The sequence below is a fragment of the Acyrthosiphon pisum genome, chromosome A2 (genome assembly GCF_005508785.2).
Source record: "Acyrthosiphon pisum isolate AL4f chromosome A2, pea_aphid_22Mar2018_4r6ur, whole genome shotgun sequence".
In the NCBI taxonomy this organism is placed as follows: domain Eukaryota; kingdom Metazoa; phylum Arthropoda; class Insecta; order Hemiptera; family Aphididae; genus Acyrthosiphon; species Acyrthosiphon pisum.
Genome location: NC_042495.1, coordinates 84,398,550 through 84,420,433, shown reverse-complemented (window position 1 = coordinate 84,420,433; position 21,884 = coordinate 84,398,550). Strand labels below are relative to the sequence as shown.

General features: G+C 31.9%; 3 protein-coding genes across 5 annotated transcripts; 2 read left to right on the top strand and 1 right to left on the bottom strand.

Moving 5' to 3' along the window:
• Positions 1-1,398: 1,398 nt before the first annotated feature.
• Positions 1,399-9,368, top strand: LOC100164092 (embryonic polarity protein dorsal). Of its 2 annotated transcripts, XM_001949463.5 has the most exons (12): positions 1,399-1,719; positions 2,072-2,180; positions 4,186-4,406; positions 4,468-4,711; positions 4,818-4,958; positions 5,047-5,145; positions 5,211-5,344; positions 5,460-5,556; positions 6,700-6,780; positions 7,908-7,988; positions 8,051-8,230; positions 8,778-9,368. In XM_001949463.5, exons 2-12 carry the CDS (start codon positions 2,126-2,128, stop codon positions 9,161-9,163), a joined length of 1,719 nt encoding a protein of 572 aa, XP_001949498.2. In that variant the 5' UTR covers positions 1,399-1,719; positions 2,072-2,125; the 3' UTR covers positions 9,164-9,368. The 2 variants fall into 2 exon arrangements, with proteins under 2 accessions (XP_001949498.2, XP_008180746.1); XM_008182524.3 differs by lacking the exon at positions 2,072-2,180 and having other exon boundaries at positions 1,400-1,719.
• Positions 9,160-11,949, bottom strand: Uqcc (ubiquinol-cytochrome c reductase complex chaperone). Its single transcript, NM_001205013.1, has 6 exons — positions 11,579-11,949; positions 10,244-10,453; positions 10,078-10,150; positions 9,840-10,009; positions 9,400-9,591; positions 9,160-9,325 (listed from the first exon to the last, which is right to left on the bottom strand). Exons 1-6 carry the CDS (start codon positions 11,579-11,581, stop codon positions 9,251-9,253), a joined length of 723 nt encoding a protein of 240 aa, NP_001191942.1. The 5' UTR covers positions 11,582-11,949; the 3' UTR covers positions 9,160-9,250.
• Positions 11,940-21,039, top strand: LOC100166139 (tyrosine-protein kinase Abl). Of its 2 annotated transcripts, none has more exons than XM_008182525.3 (13): positions 11,940-12,670; positions 14,380-14,634; positions 14,707-15,008; positions 15,086-15,358; positions 15,498-15,582; positions 15,665-15,842; positions 15,903-16,074; positions 16,137-16,249; positions 16,318-16,460; positions 16,532-16,633; positions 16,703-16,829; positions 16,896-17,017; positions 17,709-21,039. In XM_008182525.3, the coding sequence occupies exons 1-13, from the start codon at positions 12,535-12,537 to the stop codon at positions 19,451-19,453; spliced, it is 3,753 nt and encodes a 1,250-aa protein (XP_008180747.1). In that variant the 5' UTR covers positions 11,940-12,534; the 3' UTR covers positions 19,454-21,039. The 2 variants fall into 2 exon arrangements, with proteins under 2 accessions (XP_008180747.1, XP_001949462.1); XM_001949427.5 differs by having other exon boundaries at positions 16,700-16,829.
• The last annotated feature ends 845 nt before the right edge of the window (positions 21,040-21,884 follow it).

Here is a 21,884-nt window from a genome sequence, read left to right as displayed (position 1 = left end):
TAATAACTTATAAATTGTATAATGTAATAACGTAATAATCTAATAATCTATTATATATAATAATGTACTTACTTAATAACAATGTAATAATTATGAAACGGTACTTTCTTAGTAATATAAAAATCAAAATATTATGTACATAAATATGTAATTATTTTTATCAAAATGTGTAAAAAAAAATTAAAGTCGCTCTGCTGTACAGTAGGTTACAAGTGAGTCGATGTAATGGATGGTGTTAAATTTGAATTCAATGATATAATATAATCATTGTACAAGAAAAACGATTCTGAGCGAAAACGGTAGTCAGCCTATGATATTACTAAGTATATTTGATGATATTATTGTGAATAAAATAATTTATATATTTACCTATTTACGTGGACCCTTGTTTTAAATTTTCAATCCTTAGCTATAAAAGTTGAACATTTTATAAATTTTTAACTACATAATATAAATATTAAATTTTAAATATGATACATTTTGTCAAAATTTGAACTTTAAAATTTAAATGCTTATAAAAAAAATTGTGCCTATGTATTTTTAATATTTTTTAACTGCTATTGTTACAATATATCAGGAGCCTTGCATTAATAAGCTCCCTTGGTATTTATAGTAGAATTACCAAAATTCCACAACGCATAAGGAAAAACTTTTTCTGTGTCGAAGCATTTTTATTTTTTGTATGGCATTTACCAATAATTTTTAATAAACAAATGAAAAAAAAACAAAAAAAATCCTAATGTTCTCAAACTTATAACTTAAATTTTATTTATGTTATACAAATAATAAAAACGCTAAGACACATGTGATTATTGCCATCCTTAAATTATTGAAAAATATCTAAAGTTTTATATATGGTATATATTTGTATACATTTTCAATCTCAATAAATGCATAAGAGTTGCGTTTTTTTTTTTTAATTTTTAAATTTTTAAAAGTTAAAGGTATTTTAAAAATGTTGAAATTTTTTCTACTTCTAAACAATATAATGAACGTTGTATTGGATTTAATGGGAAAAACGCAACTACTTACCCTCAGAAATATTGTCACAATTCAATTTTATAATAGGTATTTTTACTTTAAAACCAAAATTCAGCGAGTTATACTCAGACTGCGTAGACGCGTTTTGTCCATGTCGTACGTGTGTAAGACGGAGGAAACACTTGCGGGTGTTACGGGTCTTATAATATTTTAATGACTAATGAGTAATAACATAATATTATTTACGGTACAGCGATAGGCGACTACCACGGACTCTATCTGGAAAGTGGAAACACTGTGAAATACTTGTCTATGACTGTGGCAGTGTCGTGTGCTGCCGACTATTTCCGCTACAGGTCTTGGCACCCTGCGCGTCGTAGGCTCTGACTAGCGGCCAGCGTTGCGCGCTCGTCTTGGTGGTCGCTCATCGCCCTTGCAACCTTCTCCCTCCTTTATCTATTTGTTTTGTTTTTTTTTTCTCGTTTTCATTTTTTTTATGTCGTCTCGTATCTCGTTCACACATCTGAAGTTTTATTTTTACACTTTACCTCTCTGGTTGTGCACTTGTACACTGTTATTATAAGTTCTACGAGTCACGGCGTCGTCGCCGTCGTCGTCTTCGATACCACCTGGACAGAGAGACAGAATATATTGACAGTACCACAAGTCGAGTATAGAAAATCACATCGTCTACTCCGATTAGGGCAACAAATAATGCCCCTTAGCCGCATAACGCTGGTAAATCGAATTTTCAAAATACCAATTACTGAATTACGTATTTACGTGTGTAATTTACACCGTGCTCACGAACGAATAATAAATTATTTATTTATGCCGTAGCCGCAAATCGTGGCCACCTTCCTGTGTGTGCAGGGTTTCTGCCTTGTATTTCTTCATTACAGTATTTAGTTAACGTATGCACGTCTCTCATCTGATGATTATATTGGCATACGATTATTGTGTTATTACTATTATTATTGTGTTCGTTTGACAGACTAGTCCCTCAATAATTCTTGTTATTGTTGTTCCACTTGCTTTTACTACACATATTTGTTGGCATGATTTTGTAACTCACTTAAGTTTATTTCAGATGTGTGCGCTTGTTTGTTATTGTAATTGTTAATTTATTGTGAACCGATTGATTATGGATTTGAATGATAAACAATCTAATATCCCCGATCTCCATCTTAGTGATGTCAGTAAGTAAAATATAATTATTCATTATATAAAAGGTTAAACAAATGTATTATTTAGTTGGATAGATAATATCATTTTGTGGTCGTACCTACCTATATTATTTATAATAAATAACAATATTTGGGTTTTAGTGTTTCTGGGCTTTTGAAAATACTATGATAACAAAATCATAAATAAATAAATTTATAGTTAGGTATTTAATTGTTTTTTTATTTACTTTATATTGATAATCTATTTATCCTAAATATTTGTATTTACTTGTCTTCTGTTATATGTTATTGCTTGTGCATGTTTTAATGTTTAATTACCCATGTATTGTCTGCTGCATTATCGTGTGATTGCATCAATATACTTAGTTTTCAATTGTTTAAACTTATGAAAATATGGATATTCAATAGGCACATATAATATTATATAGACATACAAAATAATTTGAAATGCATTTTATTAAGTGTTAAATAATGGCAGTGACAGCATAATATTTGGTATTAGATAGGTACTTTTATATATATAGGTATTTTTATAAATAAATATTTTTTTTGTGTCTATTGGTAGGTAGTTGCAACTAGTTTCTTACAATTTAATTAATTGTACTAATATTTTTCTGTTAGTTTTCTTATTTCTTGTTTGGTATATTATTATAGGTAGAAAATGTATTTAACATCTGTAGGTATAAGATACCTAGAAATATTTTGCACATTAATTTTGCTTTGATTACCTAGGATTTTTATAATGGTACAAACCTGATATTAAGTTAAATTATTAAATCAAAGTATTCATATTTATCATAGTTAGTGTAAATAATGTTTCTCATTAAGATGATGTCAGCGCACTATTTGTTTTCTCTCTCTGGCCCACACGCAACATAGACGAAATGCATTTACGCAGAATCATTTTTTTTCTCTGTTTTTAAGTTACCTTAGGGCCAGTTGCACCGTCTCTGATTAAAGTTAACCGGAGTTTAATCGGCCGAATTTGCCCGGTTAAATATCTGTTATCAGCTGATTAAGCTTAATCGAAGTTTAACCGTAGACGGTGCAACTGGCCCTTAGAGTAAAATCACCCATTACAAAAAAGATAGAGAATAATATTTTAGAAGGAGTGACATATTAATTTTATATTTTATTGTTATTTGACTTTGTATTCAACTTTCAAAATAAACAAAAAAATGTTGTAAATTTAAATGATGTTTTTAAACAATATTTAGAAAAATCGATGTCATTCCCTCAAAAATATTGTTCTCTATATTTTTTGTAATGGGTGATTTTACTCTAAGATAACTTAGAAATATAGAAATAAACGATTTTGCGCAAATGCATTTTGTCCATGAGAAAAAACAAATAGTGCGTTGACATCCTCTTTATAGTAATTATTTATAAAACTATTCACCGATCAATTGGAATTTCGCAGATATAAATTATTGGAAATGTTATTTAAGATGATGTCGGCGCACTGTTTGTTTTATTTCTTTGTCCACCCGCTACATACCAAACTTATGTTCAGCAGAACCAACCGTATGTTGTTACTTTTAGTATTAGAGTGAATTCATCTATTCAACTTTAAGTTAAGAACATTACCTGTGTCGCTACATTAGCTATTTTATGATATTTTAATTTTTGTATAAGTTATGAATGTGCAAATTATTACAATTTAAAAATGCTTATAGATTGCATGAAAACATGACCCAGGTATTCTTAAAGCCTGATTATAGGTAAATTTACTCTAATATAAAAAGTAACAATACAGGTTTGGTTCTACTAAAAGGAAATTTACTATGTGGTGCTTAGTCGGAGAGAAAATAAATGGTGTGTTGACACCAGCGTTAAGATTTCCATAATTTCAAAATATTCTTAATGTACCATTATTTGCAATAAGCAATATTAAAAAAAAATGTATAAAATATACTAGACACAGTATGTATTTCAAATTTATTTAACTAGATCTTAAAATAGTTTATTTATTCCTAAAAATATTATCATAACTTAACTCTACATTAAAATTATTTAGTTGAAGTCATTGAAGAGCACGTAAGAACTAAAACTGTGCAACAAATGGACGCTCCATCATCAAACAATGGGCGAAGACCTACAACTTCACCATATATCAAAATCGTCGAACAGCCTGCTTCAAAGGCATTGAGGTTTAGATATGAGTGTGAAGGTAGATCAGCCGGGAGTATACCTGGAGTTAATAGTAGCACTGAAAATAAAACCTACCCTACAATTCAAGTAATGTTACTAATAAATCATTTTTTCTTATTACAATAATTTTTTGTGATTTTGTTTTCAGATAGTAGGTTATAAAGGCAGGGCTGTTGTTGTAGTATCATGTGTCACAAAAGATAGACCATATAGACCTCACCCTCATAACCTTGTGGGACGTGATAACTGCAAAAAAGGAATTTGTACTATAGAAATTAATAACGAATCAATGGCTGCAAGTTTTCAGAATTTGGGAATACAATGTGTAAAAAGAAAAGATATTGACGAGGCTCTCAGAGTACGAGAAGAAATAAGAGTAGATCCATTTAGAAGTAAGTAAAGTATTAAATACATCCAAATACTATTTAGCTATTACTCTAATATGTTAACAACATTATAAGAGAACATTATGTACATGTATTTTTAAATATTTTACAGCTGGATTTTCACATAAAGAGAACCCAACTTCAATAGACTTGAATGCAGTGAGGTTGTGTTTTCAAGCTTTTCTTGGCGGTACACAAAAAGGAAAATATAGTATTCTTGAACCGATTGTATCAGATCCAATTTACGATAAAAGTTAGTCTGTTTAAACTTAATAAAGCGCTTAGCATCCAATAGTGATTATTTTAAGTAACTTATATATTCTTGAATTTATTATTTTTAGAAGCGATGTCGGACTTATCGATATGTAGATTAAGTGATGCAGCTGCTTCAGTTGTAGGTGATAAAGAAATCATATTATTATGTGAAAAAGTAACTAAAGGTAAAATAAAAATGCATTTTACAATATTTTAATGTGTACTGAAGAAGTGCGTACTAATTATTTAGATGATATCCAAGTAAGATTTTTTGAGGAAAAAGATGGTAAGTGCATTTGGGAAGACTATGGTGTTTTTAAAGCTTCAGATGTACATAAACAAGTGGCTATTTGGTTTAAGACTCCAAAATATAAAATAACAGAGGTAAATTTAAATTATTTATTTTTTGTAATTTTGAATGTATAAAATTTAACACATTTGTGGTTTAATAATTTAGACACACCGAATAAATAATTATTCTTTTTCATTTTTAATTTAGATTGATAGTCCAGTAAATGTATGGATTCAGTTAAAAAGACCTTCGGATGGCATGTGTAGTGACGCTCTTCCATTTACATTCACTCCGGATTATTCAGGTATGTCCCCTCAGAGATATGATAGGCTACCGGAAAAAAGTCTCAATGAATACTGGGCAGATGGTCAACCAGAAGAAAAAGTACCACTTAGTGTTTTTGATAAAAATAAAGATAATGAAGATATTAAGGTAGAAATAAAAGATGAACCTATGGAGGTCAACGAGGAAACATGTTATGACATTAATAAAGAGAATAAAGAAGATACAGTTAGCTCGTCTTCAGAGATTATAGGTGAAGATTTGCGTGGAACTTACTCTAGTCTTCAAATGGCATTTAAAAATCCGTGTTCAATACCTGAAAGATGTCAGAGTTACGAGGATGTATCAATTTTACCACCTAGACCTCCTAGCAGTTCTAAACCAAAGTTTGACAATAATACTGCGCCACCGTTGCCTCCAAAGAGAGTTAAAAAAAATCCTAGACCAACAAAATATCTTCCTACGGTACAAGAAAAACCATCAAAAATCAAACTGTTGCATAAATTATTAAATATGCGGAAAAGAAGTAAATCAATGTGTTCATCTAATAGTAGTATCAATGAACCTATTAATGACACTCCTTTGACAGAAGCAGAAAACTATGCCTTATATACTTCCGTAGCACCTCACGCAGCGATGTCGGAGTTTGACGATTCATCTATGTATTATAGCACTGTGGAAGGGGGCACAGTTACAACTGTGAAATAATGTAATCAAAAGAAAAAGTTAACTATCATATTTTGCTCAACATTTATTAAACAAATTGTTGAAATTAAAAATAATAAACGTATCAGGGTTCTAAGATAATTTAATTTAATTATTGACTGGCAGTGAATATTGAAATATTTTGCTTGTACTAACTATTCAATATTATTTAGATTATTGAGTATAATTTAATTATAGGAGTTGAGTAAATTAAGGTCTAGTCCATAGTTAATAAATTAACATATTAACATATTAACAACTTGTTTTCCTTTTTTTCATTATATAAATAATTGTGTAATTTGTTTTTGATCATAATTTTCATGTTTTTTTTCTAATATTGTTTATGGGTATACATTTTTATATTGCAGTTAAATATTGTGAGCCAAGTTAATGTTCAAAAATATATTTTATTATTTTAAGTTGATGCAATGTTTATTGATTTGTTTATTGCGCGTTATAGATCCGGTCATGTTGAAAAGGAAAAGACAGAAATTATCTAGCGAAAGTGAACTTTTGATTCAATTACCGAGTAACCCTATTAGTGAGTAAAAATAATATAAATGACATATAAGCTTTTATAAACAACCCTGGGCGATGTAAGGTGATTTTTCAAAAAAAATGTTACTATTCGGTGCCGGTGTCAATGAGTTTATGTCAGTTTAATTTAATTAGCATGATATTAGTATTTATAAATTTAACGAACACGTGACAATGTGTATATCTCTGTACAAGCCTAATATTGTGTTTCTTTCATTTTCTTTCCATGTTCAAGTATATATACATTTATATATATATATATGTATAAATTTGTAGTTTATTTGATATTTAGTATGTGACAATACAAGAAGAAGAAACAAACAAATAAAATTGAAAAAATAATAAGTAAGTAAAAAGTAGGGTAGAGTATTTATTGGTTATATGTGGTTTTCTAAAGTAGAGTTCAAATACTGGATGGGATATAATGTGTATTTGATTATGTTTCTTATTTCATTTTTAAAAAAAAAACACAACTATTGCTACATAATATGTCTATAAGAAGCACACGAATGCTTAAATCATATTTTATTTTCAAAAATGTTTATTTTTCCAAAATTTAATTCAAACTAGATAAATGTATAAATAAATAATATTTCATAATATTGTAGGCGCTTTCCCCCTCCTTAAAATTCAATATTATTCTGCATATATTACATAGGCAAAAATATTCATGATGTAAAAAAGTTTTTTGTGGATACATATGCACAATTTATTAACCTTTGTATGTAGTTCTGATAAAAATGTCATCATACAAGTATGAATAAATTAGGATCATATATTATTCAAGCTCTTTAATATTTTGAAAGTAAGTATAAGAGTAATTTATATCTTTTTAGAACATATATATTTTTTAAATTAGATAATTGGATACACCTGGTATACCATCCTGTATTAGTTTAACATTGATTTTTCTAAATAGAATTTCTTAAGCAATTTTAGATCATCTTTATACACAATTTTCTTTTCTTAAAATGATGTGATTTTTCATGTATAGAATGTTATTTTTGTTTGTAATTTATCAATATTAATTGCTTTTTTTGTTAAGTGTTTCTAACAGTAACATTTGCATGCTATTGCTTTGTCATTTTTAAATACAAAATACTGTTTTTATTACCAATTCTATCATTTTAGGACTTATAGAACAGTCATCTAGTTTTATTGATGGAATGGTTGACCAATTGGCAATTTCTGTACCAATCAAAGAAGAACCAGGTTCGAATTATATATTAGAATGTTTGCACTCAAAAATTAATACTCTGATTTTTATTGTATAGAAACTAGTCCTAATCCTTATAGTGGTTTATATCCACTTTCAAATCCGAGTGTTCTTCAACATTCGCCTTTGTATAACTCTAGAACACCTTCACCACATGACTATCAATACCCAAATGTAAATCCTATTTCATTATATGGGCAGACTACAATACTGAATACCAATATTCGACTACCTGCAGGTAAACTAATTTTCATTCTATCTGATGTAGGAATATTATGAAGATGAAAAAAAAATACTACATAATATATACTAGCTAATATTTAACTAGCATTACAATATATAATATTGTATGTCAATACAGTACTGCTAAGTATACAAAACTTTATTTAGTTATGATAAAGGATAAAATAGAAAAAAGCTTAAAAACATAGTATGATAATTTATTTTTTTAAGTTTATCAATAATATCAGTTAATACCAATACTATTTTTTTTATGTTGAATTAGTGTTATCCATTGCAAAAGATTGTGTCCAATAGTTTTTTTTTTTTAAATATTTGAATATTAATGTATATTATTTACATTTACATAACTAATATAATCAATGTTAATCAATGTTAAAATCGCCAATATATAATATTTTAAATTTTATCCTAAATAATTTCATGTTTGTTTATTGAACCTGACCAATTATTTTGAATTAGAATTAAAAATTGAAATATATTTTTATCACTCACCTCATATTTGTTCTTAAATACATTTTAATAGCTTTAATGGAATTGTGCAGGAATTCAAACTAGTGGGTGTACTATTACAAAAGTGTGTCCTACGGTTAATAATCATAATCCAACATCTCAAAAAAATTATGCTCTGCCAACTACCATAACTACAACACCTTTACCGTGCCCAACAGAAGATAATAATGAATCTAATCTTATGGAAGCTACATTGCCAAGTTTAGATTCTAGTGACTTAAGAACCTTGTTGGGAGACAGTGAACATGTGTTGTCAACCAATTTGTCTGCTAGTCTACATTTAACAGAAAATAGTGCTCGTGGAGAGTCCATTCCAGAAATAGTAGTCGAAGACAATATAAATATGTCGGACAGTTTTGATAGAATTGCTGACAACACTCTTAAAGAATTCTGTGAGTTTTACACAAAACGTAATTAATTGTTGTTAGTTAAAAATATATAATTTATGATTTTGTTAGGTAAAATATTATATATAATATACACTGTTTTTCTTTTTATAATATTTCTATACAAATTTTATCCATTTGACATCTTTTTTTGTAAATAAACTATCAAATGTTTGCAATTGAAGAATGGACATCTGTTAAAAATAATATATGAAATAAAATTTTGACCAATCCAAAGTTACCAGAGTTAATAATTTTTTTATTTTACCTGCTTCCTAATATACTTCACAACTAATTCAATTTTTTCTGGGTCATTACATTCTTTATTGAATATTCTACGCCATACCATGCTGGCTAAGACCATATCATTACTGAGCCATCCTTCATCGTAACCTACTAATGCTCCTCGTAATTGATCACTTAATTCCTTTATTTGACGATGCCGAACATCTGCACTTACCTAATAATATTAAAATTATTATTATTTATTAGTTTATTTTTTTTTATTATGTTAAAAGTTCCTTTCTGTTATCTAGTAATAATACTTAAAAATTATGATAAATCTTTTTTTTCTCTAACAATAATATAAGCTAATTTATAGATCTGTAATTTTAAGATGTAATATAATACAACATAATATATTACGAGTTATAAATATGTGTATTTTTTTTAGCTATAAAAGAGAAACTTATCTCCAAAAAAACTTACAGTAGCTAATTTTTTTGAACGAAACTCAACATCATTCCATAATGCTTCCATGATAAAATTTCTAATCATTGTTCCTTGGGTACCTTCATTCATAAGACGAACAAAAATCATCCATAAGTGTAGTTCTGTTATAATAAACCAAGAATTAAATGTATCTGGTAAGTCAAGTTCTGAAAATGAATTATAGTTTTTAGAAAGTAGGTAAATAGATTATTTAATTTAATACTCATATTATTACTTATTATGATTTGATCAAAAGGAATTTGATCAACCAATTTTTCATATAAAATCCAACTATTTGCTTCGTATTTCTTTAAAATATTATTATTAAAACAATCATTATAAGTCATTATTTACATACTAACATGAAACATTTTGATACTCATACTATTATGTTTACTCACAGACTTATTTAATGGATTCATTATTTGAAATCTGTTGATAAATTCAGAAATTTTACTTTTAGTATTAATACCAATGAAGTCTGTGACAGCATGACGTTTAGCAATAGTGAAGTTTGTATTGTTTGGATACATCAAGCCATGCGGTTTTATTGCTGCACAACAAACTGTTCTAGACTGGAAAGCCAATATACTTCTAACTGGCATACACAACTGAAAAAAAAATATTTAATTACTTACTTGTCATTAGTTATAAGTTAATATGTTTTTTATATGATTCATACATAGGCGCAAATTTACTAAATTTTATGGGGGGATTCAAGTCCCCCTCTCCATAGGCCATATTGTGTAGTACCACAGAATATAAAAATTAGTACTAATTATTAGATTTTGAACTGGGGGGACAGACCGACATTTGAGGGGACTAAGTCCCCCCATATTTGCGCCAATAGATTCATACAACATATATATTATATTTCATTTTTTTTTTTTTGGAGGGGGGATGCAGAGCTTATCACCAAGTACCATAATATAGGTAAACCAATTCATAAATAAATAAAATTATGGATTCTGTAAGAATTTAAAAACAAAATAAGTAAAAGCATACAATTAAACTTGTGTCAACTTTTTTCCCTACTTAAAATACCTAAAAATATGTTTGAGGGTAACTATTACAACTATCGCTCCAACATTTACATGTATATTGAAAGAAGTTTGATAACTGAAAAATATTCAAAGTCAAAATATGAAATGTTCAATAATTAATTCATAAGCCAGGAACATGATATACACAGTGGCAGTCGTGCAACGTGGTAATGAGGGGGTGGATCCCCGCCACCCATGACCATTTTTTCTATGTTTAAGAGCTGATAACAATAAATCATAGTTTTAGTAATAAGTAATCAAATAGTGCCTGTTAATACATCAGTCATGTTCCTCCCCCCCTTGACAAAATCATTTGTTCGTCATTAGATGTACCATAGTTTAAAGTTTTCATTTATTCTATAAAAATATATCCACCTGCAGTAAGAAGTAATTTTTTTTGTAAATGAAAATATATAATATTATTATTTATAATTTATTTGATGTTTAATAGAAGCGATTATTTGAAGATGAATGTAAATTAATAATGTTGACGGCGTAAGTCTAAAAAATATCAGGTAAATTATTAATATGAAAACTTTCTATTTCTTTGAACAAAGATATACTAAATTTGTGATGTCAATAATCAATTATTTTCATTAATTCATACATCATTAATTATAATGATGTGTGGAGTGCTCAAAAGTTGAATATTATTAGGTAAAATACCTATTATTGATGTGAAGATAGACTTACCATTTGAGCGAACTTTACTCGACGGTGTACGTCGTACGAGTAATTAATTTTGATGTAGTGATGTAGTTTTGTACCTATAATTGAGGTATTAACTACGTAATATTTGAAAATTCTGAATGTTGCGCACAGTATTGTAATAATATAATATAGTTTATTTGGTAGCTTGGAGACAGCCTGACCGCACTAACGCAGTCTGAGTTCGTTGATGAATTGGCACAACGTCTATCTTCGTCGTCTAGGGCTTACCACTTTCGAAGTTTGGGCTAGACAATAAGTTTAAGACTTATCTTGATATAATAATATTGTGTAATGTGTATTATACTATTATATCATGGGACGTAATATCAATAAAACGGTGCAGTGTGAACGATAACCTAATCTGATAACGCTTATCAGCCGCGCGGAGTCTTATCGCAAAATTGATTTCATTCATAATCATATGATGGTCGTGTAACCGGTTATCAATGGCGAACCAGGGTATAGTCGAAAACTTGGAGCATACGCGGGTGTTACGGGTGATAAGTGATAAGCGAGAAAACTGGAGAAGAAAATCAGACACTGTACATCAGTACAATATCGCCGCAGACGAAGTTGACTGTCGAGTGACGAGGAGTTACGTCCGACGTCAATCAAATAATAACAACAACAACAACAATAATACACGTACGAGCATTAGCAGTTGTAGTAGTGACAATATCTAGTAAAAAGTTCGTCGGGCCGCCGCGAGTCTTCTCGCGCAAGTTTCCGTCGCTGCTGCGGCTCCTCGGCCGACTGTCGAGTCAGGTCGGCACGGAAGTTGCGTGCATGAGATCTGCGCCTGTTTCGGTGTACACGGCAATGCGCCTCGCTGGCCAATCAGTGTTTGGTCAACGTTCGCTCAGACGTGTTACCCTATGCGTGTCCGCCACCGTCGCGGATTGAACCCAGTCCATCTGTCCAGGTAATGGTCTCTAACTATGGGCGCGCAGCAGACCAAGGATCGCGCCCTGACCTCGGGATCGCTGACCGTGCGCAGCATCAGGTCCAAGCCGCGGTTTTCCAACGTCAAAGACGGCAAGAACCAAGGGCTGAACATATTCACCGAACACAGTGGTGAGCATGCGTTACTCGTCGTTTATTAGATATTATAATATGTGTCATAACAGCTGATGTGTTAGACGGTGACCATCATCTATGGTTTAGAAATTATAATATTAATGTTACCCATGTACCTACTATTCAATCTAAATCAGTTACTAAATGTATTGTTGTGTGTGGTAAATGGCTAAAAGTAAAAAAAAAAATATGGTAGGCAGGTAGATGGCTGTTTCCATATTCGATTGGAAACACAATTAAACACAATTTGATATTTGTTCGTTTTAAAATGGGTGTAGAAAAATGTTTACAACGCATACTTTCTAATATGTTATGCGAATAGTAGATAAAGGTAACTAACACTTGTAAAATCATTTAGCAAAAATATAAATACCTAACATTATTAGTGTACATTTTTATATCAATTTATCTAGAACCTATAGGGGATCATGTTACATTCAACAATTCAAGTACAACATATTATATACAAATAAATCATAAATATATTATAAGTACCTATAAAAAGAAAACTAAGTTTATGGTGTATTATTACTAGCTAAACGTGAATGTATTTAATAATTTTTAATTGGTACCTAGTTGTAAATAAACATTTATCTACTAAACTCATATACCTTGTAGCTTTTGTGTACCTAGTTTTGATTATGTGGCAGTAAGTAAAAGGGGATAATGGCATATAGGAATAAAGTTTGTACCTACAACAATAATTTAATTAGCAAAACAGTGCGCACCTACCTATTATATAATCACATATCTCCTATTTAAATCAAATGATAGCATAACTAAGCATAAACTAAACATTGAATTAAATTTACTTAACTGAAAAATATTGTGGTTTAATCCACACAATAAATATTATCAAATTATAGGTTGTCATGTATATCTAATTATATTGGAATATATCTTGTATTGATGTTAAGTACTAAATAATTTTAACTCCCATTTACTCCCTGCAATAATAATTATAATTGGTACCTAAGACTTAAAATTTGTAATGTTCATATTTAATTTAAACGTTTGACATATTAAGAAAAAAGATTGGACTTATAATGTTATAAATAGGTACCTTACTTTTAAAAATATACATATTATAACATAGGTGGTATAATGTTAGTACTAAGTGATTGTACTCGATAACAATTGCATTTTACTTGAAAGTAAAAACCATCCCCTAAGGAAGATTCCTATTAATTTCTGAAATTCTCTGATCTGTATTTTTATTTTTCTGTTATTAGGTAGGTATCGAGGTAGGTATTGAATATGTTAAACGTATTTTATTTGGTTGACATATGTTTATTATAAACAAATAAATGTCTGTATATGTCTTACTGGAGCACATTCTAAATTTTAATTTTATAGCATAAATTTAATCTTTTAATAAATATAATAATTTAACTAGAATTGGAATATTTGAATAACCACTAATTAATCTATTAAAAAAAAAACCAAGGAAAATATATGTATATTGATAATTGAATAAGATCAGATTATAGATACAACATATACATTATACCGGATGTTGTATTGGTATAAAATGTTTGAGGTAGGTACCTACTATTAAATGCATATTATGAAATGTAGGAAATACTAATATTTAATAATTTTTATTTAATAAAAAAAATCTATTTTTAATAATTGATTAAAAAAATGTAACTAACTGTTTATTTCAAGTTAATTTAATAATTTAAAACTACAATTTATTTTTGCAGAAGCATTATTACAAAGTCGACCTTTACCTCACATACCAGATCTTCCTGATGGCGATCCTCCTGGGACCATACCTTCAGGTGGTGGCAGTTCCGGTGGTTCTATTGGAGGAACGATTTCAAGCAACTTAGAATCATCAATTCGATGGACATCAAAAGAAAACTTATTGCAATCCCAAGAAGACGATGATCCACAGTTATTTGTTGCTTTATATGATTTTCAAGCAGGGGGTGATAACCAACTTAGTCTTAAAAAAGGTTATTGTTAAACAATCACTTATTGATTTTTATATTATAAATAATGTTTTTTATTATTAACTTTGTCTATAGGAGAACAAGTTCGTATTTTATCTTACAACAAAAGCGGTGAATGGTGTGAAGCACATGCATCACCAGGACAAGTTGGTTGGGTACCATCAAATTATGTTACACCTGTTAACTCATTGGAGAAACATTCTTGGTATCATGGTCCTATATCAAGAAATGCTGCTGAATATTTGCTTAGTTCTGGAATAAATGGTAGTTTTTTGGTCCGGGAGAGCGAAAGTTCTCCTGGTCAAAGATCTATTTCATTAAGATATGAAGGACGTGTTTATCACTATCGCATTAATGAAGATACTTCTGACGGAAAAGTATATAATTTGTTCAACTTTTAAATTGTTAAATTAAATTTGTATTTAATATTTATAACATACTCTCTTATATCTAGGTGTATGTGACTACTGAGAGTCGTTTTAACACTCTTGCTGAATTAGTTCATCATCATTCAATGCATTCTGATGGTCTTATTACACAACTATTGTATCCAGCTCCTAAACATAATAAGCCTACAGTGTTTGCACTTAGTCCTGAACCTGACGAGTGGGAAATTAATCGGACGGATATTGTTATGAGACACAAACTTGGTGGTGGACAATATGGTGATGTTTATGAAGCTGTTTGGAAACGATATAATATGACTGTAGCAGTAAAAACCTTGAAGGTAACTTAACTTATTTATTATATTTATTAGATATTATTATAAATTAATTTTATTAAATGGTGATCTAATTGTACATCTTTTATCTGCTTTTTATTGTTAATTTAAAACATTGTTCAACATGATGAATCTTATTTCACAGGAAGACACAATGGCACTCAAAGATTTTTTAGAAGAAGCGGCCATTATGAAAGAAATGAAACATCCAAATTTAGTTCAATTGTTAGGTATAATTTAATAGTTTAACATTGCATTTTACTGTAAATATATTTTTTTTAATTACTTTTTTGTTCTATTCGAAATATATAGGTGTTTGTACTAGAGAACCACCATTTTATATAATAACAGAATTCATGAGTAAAGGAAATCTATTGGATTATTTGCGGCAAGGCAATAGGGAAAATATTAATGCAGTTGTGCTCATGTATATGGCCACTCAAATAGCTAGTGCAATGAGTTATTTAGAAAGTCGCATGTTCATTCATAGGTAAATATATTTTTTTAAATATTAATTAGTTGAGTCGATTGCTCATAATTTTTACCATAGGGATTTGGCTGCACGTAACTGTCTTGTTGGAGAAAATCATTTGGTTAAAGTTGCTGATTTTGGTCTGGCCCGATTAATGCGGGATGACACATACACAGCACATGCAGGTGCAAAATTTCCTATAAAATGGACTGCGCCTGAAGGCTTAGCTTATAACAAATTTTCAACCAAAGTATGCTTTATTTTTATGGTATTTTTATTTTATTTTTAAATTAATATATTTGTTCTTTTTAGTCTGATGTATGGGCGTTTGGTGTTTTACTGTGGGAAATTGCAACGTATGGTATGTCACCTTATCCCGGAGTTGATTTAACCGATGTTTATCATATGCTAGAAAAAGGATACAGGTATGACAATACATTTATTAAAATTATGAGAATTTTAGATTAAAATAAAACAAATATTTTATTATTAGAATGGATTGTCCACCTGGGTGTCCACCAAATATATATCAGCTAATGAAACAATGCTGGCAGTGGGCTCCAAACGAGAGGCCGTCTTTTAAAGAAATCCATCATTCTCTAGAAAATATGTTTCAAGAATCCAATATTATTGAAGGTAAAAATATTAATTTAACATATATATCAAAACCTATTTGTACTATTAAAGTTGTCTGTTGCTTATTGTAGAGGTGGAAAAACAGTTACAAGGTAGCTCAACGCCCCAACTATCACATAAAAAATCTCACGGAAATAGTTCTAATATTATGGGTACCTCTTTGGAGTCAAATGGTAAATTATTTTATATTTTAAATTAAAAGTTTATAAAATATTTTATGAATACAAAATATTTTTTAGAAGCAATTACACAAGTTGAACGTAATTTGTCTACATTTGGTGGGCCAGTGGTTAAAGGAAGCCTTGTGCAATTACGACGCCCAACAAATAAACGAGGGAAAACAGCACCGGCTCCACCAAAACGTACCAGGTAATTTTGTTATATTTTTGGTTAACTCACAATTATTTTAATTCATGCAACTTTAAATATTTTCAGTTTGTTGTCGTCGTGCAGTTCATTTAGGGACTCACATTATGGTGGCCCAGTAATGGCTGATCAAAATGATGCAGCCATGTCTCTTCCTCCTCAACACTTTTTTGAAGACTTTCCACCAAACGGTTTGTTTAAGATAATAAATTTATATTTGATATTATTATTATTGGTTATATTATTGACATTTAACATATTATCTACATTAAATATTATACGAATTGTGTTCCCTTCATGGGCCTAATACATATAAAAAATATATATATAATATATTCATATATAAATTAATCAAAATATATTTAGTGATTCGCTCATCCACATAATACTTAAAAAAAATTTAATATCCTAAACATGACAATTGATTAGCAACTAACACTAATTATTAGCTTACACAGACCTTCAAAAATATTTCATGTTTAAAAATAGTTTTTCATAGTACCTCTGCTGGGAGGCCTCTACACTACCTTTTTATTTTTATTTTTTTATTTTATAACATAGTCATCAATTGTTCTTATTGTTCTTATATTGTAACAGATTGAATAAAAAATCACATAATACCAAAAAAAAAAAAAAAAATAGTTTTGTAGTTTGTGTAGGGGAAAGAAGGTGTCTATTATTTATAAATAAATACAAATGAATGATTTTGCATAAATTATGAACTATCATGTTTGAGTCTGTTTCTCAAAAATCAATATTTGTTAATTTTTTGATCAAGTATATCATAATATTATACGTATGATTTTTGATTTTTGTGAGCGGTGTTCGAAAAATTCTTTGGTCTCCCAAATCTATGTTTATTAAACCGTTATATGGTTGCAGGAATTACCAAAGAATTGCACAATGTAGTGAACAGTCTAGCCGATAGCGATGGTGCCAGCGAGGAAAGCGCTGAACCGGCGGAAACCGAAAACGAGTGTACCCACATACCGCAGCTGAACCGAGTGCACCGCGGTTCCCTGACCAAAAAGACGTCCAAACACCAAGCGTCGCACCCACTTTACCAAAGAGACACTGGCAACCTGGATACGCCAAAGGTCGCGGCACTTGAAGTGCAGAACGTGAAGCGTGCCATCAACCGGTACGGCACGTTGCCGAAAGGGGCGCGCATCGGCGCTTACCTGGAGTCGCTGAGGCACGGGAATGGCGAGTCAGCCGAGACGAGCACCGCCAAGCCACCGGCCAGCCTGCACCGCAGCACCAACATGCCGTTGCGCCGGCCTTTCCAGCAACCAGGTAATATGACTAGAAGTAACTCGTCGACGAATTTTCAGCCGTCGTCGCCACGGACAGTCCGCGCCCAACCGCCGCCGCCGAACCTTGCGGACCTGGAGTTCCCGCCGCCACCGCCTCCCGAAGACCTCGACCACGAGGAGATGTCCACGTTCCGATTCGGAGTGAGTCTCAGGCACAGGGAACCGTCAACTGACTCATGCAACAGCGCCAAATCGGAACCGGCCAGACTGAAGTGCGTGGCGGCAGCGCGCAAGGATAGGTTGCATAATCATCCGGCCGAGCACAACAGTAAACCAGCGTCAGCTGCAGCCGTCGTCGTCGTCGAACCGTCGCCCGTGATGTCGAAAAAGAACATCGCGGTCGCCGAAGTGTCGCCGTCGTCAGACGAAGATGCCGCCGGTAGAGACGTGAAAAGTCTCGTGCCGGACATCATGAAGGAAATGATGGAACTGAAACATCACTCTACGTCTGGCGACAAGAAGCAGACGACCGCTGCGAGCAAGGACGATCAGCAGCGGCCCATGTCTCCGGTCGATTTCAAAACCAGTCTCAGGAAAGTGCAGATCGCCAAAGACGACCGCGACCAGCATCATAATCACCAGCAACAGCAGCAGCAGCAGTTGCAGCGCATCGACAACAACATCGCGGAGATCAAATCGCAGTTGAAAAAAGTGAAAATCGACGAGAAAAAAGACAGCGGCGCCGCCGAGTTGGTCGAATCTACCGGGGACGGCGGCTGCGGCGACGGTGACGACAAGCGGCGGAGCACCGGTAGCATAAGCAGTCTGAAGAAACTGTGGGAGGGTGAGAGCCCACCGTCGGAAGTCGCGGTGCCGGCGACGGCTAAGGAGAGACGCGTCTGGCCGCCCCCGCACGACGACAACCGACCGGCCGTACCGGTGAAGCCGTCATCGGCGGCGGCAGCCGCTGCCGCCGCCGCCGCAAAGTCGTCCACCACCTCCTCCAATACCAACAAGTCGAACGCGATATACGCGACGCCGGGCGCCGCGTCGCCGTCCAACATCTTGGAGCAGTGGCAGACGGTGGACAGCAGCCTGCGGGCCCTGCGCGCCGCGCCCGCCGTCACGTCGGCCGGATGGCTGTCGCTGTCCGACAAGGTGGGCGGCTTCCACGCTTCGTGCCTCAACTATGCCGACACGGCCGCGCCGCCGAACCTCAGGTTCCACCTTCGTGAGCTGCTCAACAGATTGGAATCGCAGTCCCGGCAGATGCGGTCTGCGGGTGGTGGCCGCCAGCAGGCCGACCACTCAACCATATTCCAGACGCTGGACGGCACCCTCAAGGACATACTCAACGTCATACAGAGATAGAACTCGCCGGCCCGCAGTCGCCAGCCGCCACTGAGCCGCCGCCACTGAGTGTGTAGTCTTATTGTTCTACACGTAGTATACACTTACTACCTTACTACCTATATACCTATAATATATATAATATAAATATTATGTATTTACCTACACGCTTGTTCTGCGGAAATACCGCTCTGGCGCCGTAGCGTCACATTCCTTTAACGATATATATAATATTCTATTCTATACGAAATTATTTATTATTTTTTATGATTATGATTATGGTTATTATTATTTTTATTACTATTTTGAGGTTTGACTGTACAGACATAATATTATACTTTTTCTTATTTGAATAATATTCGTCGAAAACAAAAACAAAGTGTATACCTAACCTAAACATTTTGCATTATATAATAATATGTATATGTTACTTATGTAATGTGTGCAATTTCAATGTTGACAGATTTGTCTTTTTTTTTCATATTTGTTGAGGATGGTCGACAACAACGTCCGGGGGTAAATTTCACTCTCGTTTTCACCGTCGTGGAATTATTATAATATTTTATATTTCTCTATTATTGATCTGATCGATTTTAGATTGTAGTCTACAAGCGAACGTATATTATTATTATTATTATTATTATATTAATTATCAAGTATATCGCCTCTGCGTTGTTGCATAGCTAGCTGTCGTCCTCCTCGATTGCAAAGTTTCCAATAATAACGAAAATATTTCGATTTCTTGTGCTTTTTTTCTGTGGTTGATCAGGACGAAAAGACACTACTTTACCTTTCGCGATTATCAAGCTATCAGTTTTTCGGTATAAAATATAATTAAAATAATAATTTGTGCTTACTTTGGCGTTGCATACAAATTACAATCATAGAAAAATATTGTCTACGATATATAACATTATTATTATGAATACATTTTACTCTAGAAATCATCATCATTCCAACTGTTATGCAGCAAAAACGAGTCCTTGGCCCCCACCGACCGGTCTCCCGAGGGACTTCGGTTCTATTATGAAGTTCCAAGTCTACTCATATTCGTCCTTCGTTAAACGCATTCCGTTGTGTTAAGAATTTGAACCGCACATAATAATAAGTGTAATTACGAACGTAGAGGTGGTCCCCAATAATACAAATAATATGTAAATTATATAATAATTAATAATAAAATCTTTACACGTATATTTTTTATTGCTTTTGACGGGTTTTTTGAAGTGTTCCCCGACCTCGTGTCGTGTAGTTTTTTTCCCGACCTATCGTGACCAATATTCTTGTGGGTGTTTATTCATATATTTCATCTTGTTATTATTATGATGATGAGAACATGATGCACTTACGATATAATAATATATTTGTTATCGACAGCAGTAAAGTATTATTCATGTCCCGAACCCCGAGTGGCTGTACTCTACTTATAAATTGGTTTTTACTTACTCGTTCGCGTTGACGGAGATTTGTAAGCAGTAATGTCGACACACAATAATTTTAATAATTTATTATACCTACCTATTTGTATTTTCTTTTCACATGTTTGGTCTCGACGACTACTTTTTATATTCTGAATGACCGTTAGCTAGCATTTGTGTGTGTGTGTATGTGTGTGTGTGTGTGTGTTTATTTTGTGGCTATATTTTTTTTTACTTTTTTTATATTTCTACCTAAACGATTAAACTGCCCATATTTTGTTGCTCAATGATTTGTTAATTTTTACCATACCTGTAAGATGATTACACCACGATATCGATTTATATAATATACCTACCCCTCTGTGTTTTATATGTGTATGATTTTTTTTTATTATTCATTATTATTATTATTATTATTATTATTAATTAATTAATTACATATTTAACCCCGCCCCCCCCCCCTTACCACTTCGTTGTTCATCCGTAATGTTCGACATGTGTGTCGTCAATGAATCGTACGCCCACATCTTATTGTAAAAATGCGGTTTTCGAGTCTTTGATCAATGTAATATTTAATATATTCAATTATATATAAAAAAAAAAAATTGAAAAGACTGAAATGATTTTGTCCACTGGTAGGCCTTTATAAATTATTAATACTGCGATAGTATACACATGTCATGTTCGTCGCAGTATTATGTGCGTAAGAGAGAAAAAAAATATCTTTAAATATATATTATGTATACCTACGTACCTAATCATATATAATATATATATATATTATAACTGTATAATATTAAAATTATAAAAATGTTTCATTTTAAAATACTGATCTAGTCTTTATGTAGTAGTAGGTTATATTTATTTTTTTCGTATCCAAAATGCACGTTATACCTAAATATTATATTATTTTCTAATTTCTATTAATGAATATTACGATGTTGTACTGTTTTAGCGCTCCGTCTTGACTCTTGATACACGTCTTACGTCTATTATATTATATTATATTATTATATTAGGTATATAGAACTTGC

Excerpts from the sequence above, each read along its gene's own strand:
- LOC100164092 (XM_001949463.5), top strand. The coding sequence starts at position 2,126 with ATGGATTTGAATGATAAACAATCTAATATCCCCGATCTCCATCTTAGT. Across the intron at positions 4,959-5,046 it reads AGATCCAATTTACGATAAAA|AAGCGATGTCGGACTTATCG; the intron begins GTTAGTCTGTTT and ends TATTATTTTTAG. Across the intron at positions 6,781-7,907 it reads ATTACCGAGTAACCCTATTA|GACTTATAGAACAGTCATCT; the intron begins GTGAGTAAAAAT and ends CTATCATTTTAG.
- LOC100166139 (XM_001949427.5), top strand. The coding sequence starts at position 12,535 with ATGGGCGCGCAGCAGACCAAGGATCGCGCCCTGACCTCGGGATCGCTG. Across the intron at positions 12,671-14,379 it reads CATATTCACCGAACACAGTG|AAGCATTATTACAAAGTCGA; the intron begins GTGAGCATGCGT and ends TTATTTTTGCAG. Across the intron at positions 15,009-15,085 it reads AAGATACTTCTGACGGAAAA|GTGTATGTGACTACTGAGAG; the intron begins GTATATAATTTG and ends TCTTATATCTAG.
- Uqcc (NM_001205013.1), bottom strand. Across the intron at positions 10,151-10,243 it reads TGAATCCATTAAATAAGTCT|AAATACGAAGCAAATAGTTG; the intron begins GTGAGTAAACAT and ends AATATTTTAAAG. Across the intron at positions 9,326-9,399 it reads TGAAGTATATTAGGAAGCAG|ATGTCCATTCTTCAATTGCA; the intron begins GTAAAATAAAAA and ends TATTTTTAACAG.